This window comes from Clupea harengus, chromosome 14 (genome assembly GCF_900700415.2).
Source record: "Clupea harengus chromosome 14, Ch_v2.0.2, whole genome shotgun sequence".
In the NCBI taxonomy this organism is placed as follows: domain Eukaryota; kingdom Metazoa; phylum Chordata; class Actinopteri; order Clupeiformes; family Clupeidae; genus Clupea; species Clupea harengus.
The window spans coordinates 13,886,410-13,896,409 of NC_045165.1; the positions used below are offsets into that span (position 1 = coordinate 13,886,410).

At 42.5% G+C, this 10,000-nt stretch overlaps 2 protein-coding genes across 2 annotated transcripts in view; one reads left to right on the forward strand and one right to left on the reverse strand.

Annotated features, from left to right (window-relative positions):
• The window catches only part of LOC105908152 (tetratricopeptide repeat protein 9A), a 3,498-nt gene extending 788 nt beyond the window's left edge, over positions 1 to 2,710 (forward strand). Inside the window, exons 1-3 of the mRNA XM_012836629.3 lie at positions 1 to 537; positions 952 to 1,134; positions 2,593 to 2,710. The exon at positions 1 to 537 is cut by the window's left edge and continues 788 nt beyond it. Coding sequence (XP_012692083.2) covers positions 93 to 537; positions 952 to 1,134; positions 2,593 to 2,675 — 711 coding nt within the window. The 5' untranslated portion in view covers positions 1 to 92 and the 3' untranslated portion in view covers positions 2,676 to 2,710. The remainder of the gene's footprint in view (positions 538 to 951; positions 1,135 to 2,592) is intronic.
• A 4,628-nt stretch (positions 2,711 to 7,338) lies between these two features.
• The window catches only part of map3k9 (mitogen-activated protein kinase kinase kinase 9), a 21,351-nt gene continuing 18,689 nt past the window's right edge, over positions 7,339 to 10,000 (reverse strand). Inside the window, exon 11 of the mRNA XM_042709812.1 lies at positions 7,339 to 10,000. This exon is cut by the window's right edge and continues 506 nt beyond it. The gene's annotated coding sequence lies outside the window, so the exon portion shown is untranslated.

A 10,000-nucleotide genomic window follows, 5' to 3' on the forward strand; every position in this document is an offset into this window, starting at 1 on the left:
GTCGTTTGTTTTTTACTGTGTGTACTAGTGTGACTTGCGGTGTGTTTTTTTTTTTTTACCTGAAATATTTCTTCTTGGGGGGGAAAGACATAATGAGTTTGGACCAGGGTGGGTATGATGCGGTTTGCCGCGCGGACAACGGAGCAGGAGGAGTCCTTAGCAGCGGCACCATCAGCGTTCCTCCGCGGCAACCCATTCACAGGGACCCTCGCTACTACCAACAACACTCGCGTCATCATGGAACCTCCATGGAGAAACAACCGCCACGCAACGATACGGCAGACCTGGTCAGACGCGCGCTTGACTTTAAGACTCAAGCCACACAGTGCTACAAGGATAAAAAATACCGGGAGGCTATCGGGAAGTACCACCGCGCTTTGCTGGAGATGAAAGGTTTATGTCGAGTTCTCGGGGACCCTGACACCGGCTCTAAGTCACCCTCCTCCGTGCTGTCCACGATAAGCAAGGCGTCTCTGACAGACGAGCAGAAAGGGGCCGTGGAAAACGCGGAGCTTGAGTGTTACAACAGTTTAGCAGGTAATTCTTTGTCCTGAAACCTCAGTTTGCACTGTCTCTCGTAAGGAAAATAAACCGAAAATGTTGCATCATAGGCTATGTGATGACCGCATGGTCAATGTATAATGCATGCAAAGCCATGAGATGCCTGAAGTAGTGTCTGTCCATTCCCGCTTACATCATCGCTCAGCTCGTCATCATCGTTTCCCAGACGCACCGGTTCACATCAGACTAAAGACATAAGCACAGCTGGTGTCCATTTTCCCAGTTGAATTCTTCACACTGAAATCGAATCTAATTTTGACTCCCGTGTAAAAAAATAAGGGGATACAAATATTCAGCAAACAAAGAAAAAGGAAAACTTGTTGATGAGTTGACAAATGTGTGTGTAAATAACTCGAATTCTTAGTGTTTTCCTGTGTTCCTTTGCGTCAGCCTGTCTCTTGCAGATGGAGTTGGTGAACTATGAGCGGGTGAAGGAGTACTGTTTGAAGGTGCTGCGGAAGGAGGGGGAGAACTTTAAAGCGCTTTACCGCTCTGGAGTGGCTTACTATCACCTTGGCGAATTCAACAAGGCGCTGTTTTACCTGAAGGAATCGCACAAACAAGAGCCTTCAGGTGAGAAGCGTCTCAGGATCTTTAACCTCTCAATGTATTCCTAAGAATGGACTGGTACCTTCGTTGAAAAATAGCATTCAGATGAATTATTTGTGGTTCCTTCAAATTCCTATTCTGTATGGTTTGGCTCAAATGCCCCAAAGTAAATGAGGTTTTGCTTAAACATGCCAGATGATAGATTTAGGAAAAGTACACAGGAACAACCTATTATTGAATGGCCCTCGACCAAAAGTTAAAAATAATTCGGTTAACTGCAAGAACCTAGGCAGTGCCAATTCATATTCGAACAATATTCAACCTTTATGTACTGACATACTGTAGCCTTACCCCGTTACAGTCTTTGCAGTTAAGATGCATTTAAAAAAAAAAATTTGCAGACATAATATTAGATTTTGTTGAAAATAAAGACAGACGCAGACATGAGTGAGAGGCGAGCATATAACAAGGTAAAAAATACATGTTGCCTGAATGTATTTTGATTTTGAGTGTTCTCACCATTGACATTCTCACAAAACATATTTATAATGTTTTTTCATTAAATCCTCATAGTATTATCACATTATTTACAAAAGTGTTGTCTTTGAACAGTTCCCTTTTACAGATCTCAGATGAGATAGGACTGTTACTGTTTCTCTACAAGCATAGTTTTTTACCTTATCTACAACTTAAATATTTTACATTAACTACCTGTATTATTCTTCATAAAACAGCATGCACAGAAACACTATAGGATCAAACAGGGACATCCAAAGAGCGATTTGCATTCCCAGAGTGCACTTTGATGTTTACTTTGCATGCTGCCATAACAGAGATGGAACCCCTATTGTTCTGAAATGGAAAGTATGGGCATAAAATTGCGGTACGGATTGCAGGCTCGCAGTATGTTTCCTCTGTGTCAGCGATCACAAACGCGATCACAGCGAGTACAAACGTGCAAACTAAGGTGTGGGCATCAGAGCCCCATCACGTGTTTCCTGTGTTGATCTGGGGTCAGTCCACACACACATTTCCTTTAAAAAAAAAAAAAAAAGTTTAATGTTTGAGGCTTTTTGCCTTTATTACGACAGCACAGTGAAGAGTGACAGGGAACGAATTGGAGAAAGATTGGGATTAAGATTGGGAAATGATCGCAGGTCGGAACGTCGACCCATATATGGTTGTGATGCGCCACCGCTCCCCCAGGCATTTCCTTTTTAAATTCAAGACTGATTTATGGATTTTATCTGTTTCTTTTAAATCAGAGATCTTTGATAACACCCAAAGCAGAAATAACTAATGAGTTATCAGTACATCACTGCATAATAATGTGAGCTATACATTTACTTTGTACAAACAGTGATGGAAGGACCAAAGATTCCTGTTTCATTTATCCGCCATTTTACCTTTCCACCAGCAATGCATCGTTGATCATTCCTTTGAGTAAACCAAACACCATCTCTTCCTGTCTCTGCATTGCAGACACCAACGTGACTCGCTACATCCAGCTGACGGAGATGAAGATACGACGTAGTGTCCAGAGAGAGAAGAAGGAGGACCTGTAAAAAGAAAAATAGGAGAAAAACAAAAACAAAAAACAGAGAAAGACGGGGGCCACACCTGTAATGCTGCCACCCCTGCACTGTGTGCTCTCACCCTCAAACACGTTTATCACTGCCCTGTGGCCTCCACCACTGGCTACCCTGCATGCATTTCTGCATACATCTACCGCTGAACAGAGAGCAAAGCTGGACTTAAACACAATCCATGCTAAGACAGGCAGATCTCACTTAATGGTTAGTCACAATTCTCATGAGCCATAGGTAGGTTCTCAACAAAGGCAGGTTTTAAACTAGCAAGCCACCTGACTCAGTAGGCTTCAGTAGGATTCAGAGGTCAGTGAATTGTTAATTGGGCAGAGAAACGACTGAAAGCCATTGCCCAGAACAGGAAATGCGTATGTTTCTCATTGTTTCCACTTCACTCTCCTCTGTCTCTTCCGCCTGCAGGCTGTCATGTTTGCTTTGTATGTGTGAACAGCACCCATTTTTTATATTTTTCACTTTTTACACACACACACACACACACACACACTCACACACACACACACACACACACACACACACACACACACACATGCACACACATACATCACGCTAGCATAACTACCCCTATACCTGGCACAAAGAGCTAGCAGTATCTGTGTTATATCAATATATAGTCTATATGTTAAATGTTTGTTTTTATGGATGAGCGACGCCAGCTTTGCCCCCTCATGTTAACGTCACAATAATGAGTGTTTAAAGCATGACTAAACTCATCAATCTGGAAGAGCATGAGTTATCACTGCCAGTTCATATGGTGCCAGTCGGCCTGGTGCCAGTCCAAAGCGCGTGCCAGCACAAAAGGTACACCAAGGCCAACACTGTAGTTTCTCTTCCTAGAGGGCTTGAGTATATGCACTAACATTACGGATGTGTGTCTGTGTGTGAGAGAGTCAATGAATGGATGAATGAATGAATGGATGGATGAAGGGATAAATTAATGAGTGGATGGATGGATGAATATGCCTGACATTCCGCAACTAAAGGTGTTGTGTGTTGATAATTACACTGTGCTTGACTTAAACAGAGTTTACTAGAGAGGTAGCACAACTACGAACATGTCTTAACTGGATCTGTAAAGCCAAAGTGTTGCAGTGTTGAAGGTGAACTTGCACTCTCTGTGTTTACAGTAGGTTATGATCTGACACTATTGCTGAACACTGAAGGCGTTTTTATCATAACAGCGAGCTCTCCACCCGAATCACTCATTCGAAAGGAATGAAATTGAAATGTATATTGGCCATAAATTCGCCATTTGTCATGAAACGTGTAGCATAACAAAAGAACACAGAAGATTAGTTTCAATGTTGATGTTTTCTTTATTTGTGGTATGTCCAGATTTTTTGGGGTCAGGGTGGTTAAACCAGGCTACCGTCAGTGGGCTAAATTGTGTTCCAGTGGATGAGGGCTCTGCATTGGTCCACATATTTCTACCCTTTAAAGATGCCACCCCTCTGTTTCGGACAGCCCTTATGGCCCGGCCCTTCGGTCTTGACCTTCTTAGTGTGAGGTGAGCGCACACTCACACATAAGTGCTGTTGATTGTGGCTTTATCGTCCCGGACAGCAGCCGACACTAGTCTAGAGCTGCCCCTGATCTGGGTGGAACCCGGGCCAGGGTCAGCCTCTGTGAGGGATGTCTTCAGAAGGAGTGATGATGGAATATGGAATTCCCTACCCGCACAGATGTAGCCTATGCTAGGCACTATGAGATGATGTTTAAGACAAGTTGATCAAATAATCCTTGTATGTATATCACCAAATTTCATGTGAAATTAAGCGGGAAAGATTGTTTCAGCTAACCAGGCATCGTACCAGAAACATTCTTCAGTAAACAAGGCTAATGCCATTCTGCTATCATAACATTATCGGTACCTAGCTGGATAGAGGGGTGATGGGTATTTAGGAAGAAATTATGGCAATGGTTCAGCAAGGATACACAATGTATGGACACGAAATGTATCCTGAAAGTGATACATAGTACATACATTGTGGAAGGAGTGTAATTAAGATATAATCACTGTGTTATTTATGTGCATCCCTCAACGGCAGCAGCAGCAGTGGCCATTGGGGGCTTTAGTCTGTGATAACGCACTGTGCAGAGACATGTTGCTATGGTAATAACTTTGCTGTGATGCTTTGCCACAAATTGCTGATTTGTAAGGAATGCAAGATTCGCTAAATCCACTTTCCTGGTAATAGTTGTGTATCTTAACGTAAGCATTGGGTCTACTGGCTTTGAATACATAGGCTATGTGTTGGAGCAAATCCCAGACCTCATGCAAACCCTAAATGCCTGTTAAATGAAGGATAAGTCATCATTAACTAATTATTAATTAACATACTATAATGACAAAAGAGAGATAGACTGAAAAACTGAAACAGGAGGCTCTTACAAGAACAGGGGTGATATGTGGAATCCTCCCTCATTTAACACCACTGTGGTGGAAACAGTGTGGTCAGAGTTCTGCAGTGATGTATGTGCTACAGAACTTGGTCTGGATAATTTCTGGAAAGCTTGTACTATCCAGTGTCGTTATCTCATAGACAGAGGCTATGTGTGGACTTGCTCTTTTATCTCGCTCATCCCTTGAAGCACATCAACTTCTCCCAAGGATCTTTTCTTCCTTCCTTCCTTCTGGAAGCGCACAGATGTTTCAGCCATCTGATCGCTCAGCCGATAGTGGTCGTGTATTTGCTAAGCTTGGTTGAACATGCCTATCCCTCAACTCCCCCCCCCCCCCCCCCCCGCCCCCAGGCTTTATTGAAGAGCATGTCATCTGAGAAAGCACCATAAGCAAAAATATTGTGATATGTATGTGTATGTTGAATAAATTGAAACTGTGCTGATCGTTATCAAAAAGTTCTGGTCACGTCTCATTTCCGTGCTTTGTAGTAGGCCTACTGTGATATGAGGTTAGAGGGAACTGATGTTCTGGATTGCTCTGTAAGACAAGCCCCAGCTCAGACGAATGCTGCATCACTCCTTCCCGTAGCATAGAAACAGATTGCAGGGGGGATCGCATGTCATGCTCTTTGTCTCATTAATTGTGTTACACTGAAAAGGGTTATGTGCTTTCTTTCCCTCCCCCATCATTCTCTCTCCCTCTCTCTCTCTCTCTATCTCACTCTCTCTCCCTCTCTCTCTCTCTCTCTATCTCCCTCTCTCTATCTCTCTCTCTCTCTCTCCCTATCTATCTCTCCCTCTCTCTCACACACACAGGCACATGCACACACACAAATATGATGTCCCCCCCCACACACACACACAACAACCCAAAAATCAAACTAATAACTTCACTAAGCCCATTTCTCATTGGACAGAGACCAGAGAGCATCGAAAGAAGTCAGCTTAGGTGAACACTGCCCACCCCGTACCAATCTCTGAATACAGAATCTCAACGTGCACTCAGCATAAACATGCTGAGGTCTGTGCTGAGGCATTACCACGGCAACCACAGCTGTTACCATGGCTGTGACTAGTGATGGGTGACGTGGCTGTACCACAAGACAGAGCCATGGGAAGCAGGCTCAAATTCCCCTAAGATGCCTCTCTGTTGTGGTGTGTGTGCATGTGTGTGTTGGTTTGTGTTTTGTTGGTCTCTCTCTCTCTCTGTGTATGCATGTCAGACAGCTTGAGTTGTTTTGAGTGTCTGTCTCTGTGTGTGTGTCTCTCTCTCTCTCTGTGTGTGTGTGTCATCTCATCATTAGGCTTGAGTTTCATACCCTCAGGGCCACAGCTGTGGTTTGTTGTTGTCCTCAGTTTTCCATATCAGCCTACATCAATGCCAGAACTATGTAATAAATATGTACTTCACATGAAAATATGACCTGGCAACAAATCTCAGAAGAAAACTTGCATTTCAGGAGCTGGCAGAATTTCAGCTGAGGAAAAACAATTTTCTTGATTTTCTCCTTTAGCCTACTAAATAAGCTCAGTTGTGAGGAAATTAACTTACTGTTTGTGTTCGCATGTAAACACTCTTAGCTAGAACACTAATACTTTTGAACAAAGAGCAGGAAACTCGCTCGATAAAAATAGTATACCCTCCTTGGCCTGTTTGTTGCCATGGTTACAATTTGTAGCAACAAACCTTGCAGAGTCGATCTGTCTGAAATCCAGACGAGCCTTCACTGGCTAGTGACATCAATCAAGAGCTGAGAAAAAAAAAACATTAAATACTTTACTCATCACTGTGGATTTGCTCCTGTGATTCTGAAATGACGAGTTTGTTAAAGTTTGTTTTCTGCAGTGTGGCATGGCATTGTTATGAAGAGGTCATGAATGGGTCACAAACAATATTGAATGTCTAAATATAAACAGCAGAGGTCAGGTTACATGCAGAGACATTCTAATTATTTGGACAGATCTGTTTCAAAATTCCTAATTTTCCTACACAAAATGATACAATCTACGCTATACTAAATTATATTCTCTACTTAAGGCTTGTAAGAAACTCTTCATTACCATCTCTAAATGTGAAGTAGATTAACATTGGATTACTTAAAAAAAACACTTGCTCCTGCAACCAATTTTTGAGTAAACCTACCTAAAAATTCCTTTAAAATGTAAAGGATTGCTTGTATACAACGACACACAAAAAGGGTTGGAGAGATCTTAGAGGTTGTTTCAGGTATTTTACTATGATTTTCAACAAGTCTATGTGCTCTGGTGCAAACACAGGTCCAAGTACAGCATGTCAGTCCCACCCACAAACACAGTCCTCCGCCTCACAACACTGCCCCCTACATGACCCCTCTTACAAGGTCAAATCAATGAAACCAATCACGGCGATCAATCAGTGGGTGATCTCTCTTGTGTAGCGCCAGGCTGGCTTGCACCCACAGATCGCAAAGATTCACATGACTGAAGTATTCACATTATCTAGATTTGCTCGTTCAGGAAGGCAGAAGCGTTTGCATGGTCCGTCAAAGTCCTCTCAGGGAATCACTTAAAAAGACTATTAGCAGTTCATCCGTCATGCCGTACAAAAGGAATGGCGTTTTGTTTTTTTCTCCTTGTTTTGCATGTCTTTGGGGACCCTGTCTGTTTTTCAGACAAAACCCTCTTCTTTGAATCTTCCCAATTAGTAACACAGAGAAGCAAAATAATGTTATGTCTGCAGTCCATTATCAACGCAAAAAATGTAAACATCTTTGTGTCGGCTTTGTGGCTTATAAAATAATGAAGGCAAGAATAACAATAAATATAAAAAAATAAATTAAGATAAAAACGAAGTGAAGGAATAAATTATTAAATAGATAAATACATAAATACATAAATATGTTTGCAAACAATAAGTCTCATGCCTCCTGGGCTGTTTTGTTTCCTACTTATCTGCAGCTACACTGCATGCGGCCTGGGCGTTCACACACACTCTCACACACAGTTTGTCCAAACAGTCTCTGTCCAGCCTGGCAAGTGCAGCAGTGTGTTGGGAGTCGGTCAAGAGTCTTTGGGAGTTGTTCCCGGTGTCTGGTGTGTGTTTTTTGTTTTCAGCAGCAGCCAACGCGTTGCAGCTGAGCGCATCGCAGGGAGCACAGTGGGAGCGCATTTTGTCAGACGGCGTGTCTGACAGACGAGACAGCATTCAGACAGCCTCGCAGCTCCGCTGGGGCTTCAGGACATCTCACGTCGGATCTCTGTGTCAGTTAGACACATCTGTTTCCCCACGTCAAGGGTCTGTGTGTGTGTGTGTGTGTGTGTGTGTGTGTGTGTGTGTGTGTGTGTGTGTGTGTGTGTGTTTGTTAGATAGACAGAATGGTAACCGGGCGCACAGAGGTGAATCGGAGTGCATTTGACACAAGGTGAAAAAAGGTGTGATGACATTCAGCATGGGGCCAGGTTCGGAACTAGGCCCTCAGAAAACAGAATCGAGATGCTTTACAAAACGCAACTTGTCATGGTTTAAAAAAAGAAACCTGTTACATTCATGATGCTGACAAAGAAATGCACTTTTTTTTTTGTAGTCCAGGTAAAAAAAAGATGCACAATCATGAAGTAAACATGTAAAACAACAGTGACATCACTTCCTCTGCGTGCTGGCAGCCAATCGGAGACAGCCTTTGGGACCACTGAAACAATCACTAGCGGTGCAGCTGTGCATACGGTGCAGATACAAATGCAAGCCTTGGCTCACTGAGGCATGACGTAATGCCGGCACACTGCTTGAGGACTTGGCATAAATAGCACGTAACACGTTCATACCTAACCAGACATGAGGTAACTGGCATTATTAACACATCCAAATGCTAAAATAGAGCATGCTTTGCAATATGTGTGGTGCAACTTTGTTACAGGACAAGGGTGGGTAATCTTACCCATGGAAGGCTGTGTGTGCATGTGTTTGTGTGACAACACCAATAGCAAGTGATGTCTACTTGAAACGACCTTGACACAATCACACAACAAATCAACCAATCAATGAATCAATCAATGAATCAATTGATCGATCAATCAATCAATGAATCAATCAATCAATCAATTTCAAATCACCCACACATACAGACACAGGCTAAAAAACTGAATAAGAGTCCCCACCTGTGTTGCATAACTCTGACCCGACAGCCTTAGAGGTGCAATGTGTAGTTCGTGTTGTCAAAAATAAAAAAAATTCTAGACCGACCATAATGCTACATTTCTGAATAAACAATGAATTGATAATCATTCCAAATATTCATGTGCATTCAAATTATGAGTTCTATTCCTTCATTGTTTCAGGAGTTGTCCATGTTGTCCTTCAGCTTAGATTTTGTTTCAGGGGATAGGATATCTTCAACAAGGACAAAACCTGAAGAATACATACACAACATGCACAGAATGCACAGGAATATTTGGAGACAACTGTCTTCAATAGAGCTCCATATTTACATGGTTGCCACAGTATATGTTCATAGACATTATTGTTTTAGACACAATTCAAACTTTATACTGCACCTTTAAAGTGGCATTACGTCAGACCTCATTGAGGTGGTGCTAACTGGATCCAGTAGTGCAGTGCTCGTACTACAGGGGAAATCAGGACAAATATACTGTGCTCACTAACTTTACTATACTCGGCCTCAGTGTTGGCCTGTAATCAACCAAAACAAAGAAAACTAGTCCTTGTTCAACCAGTCCCAACAGATTGAAAGGCATAGAAATACTTTCAGTGGAGGGTAGCATTCAAGTGGTGATTCTCTCTTCCTCTTGCTCTCTCTTTCTACTCCTCTTCTGGAGTAGAAAGGTCTAGACGTGCTCTGTGATACATAGGAATTCTTAAAAAGTACTTATAGGGTTACTAGTAG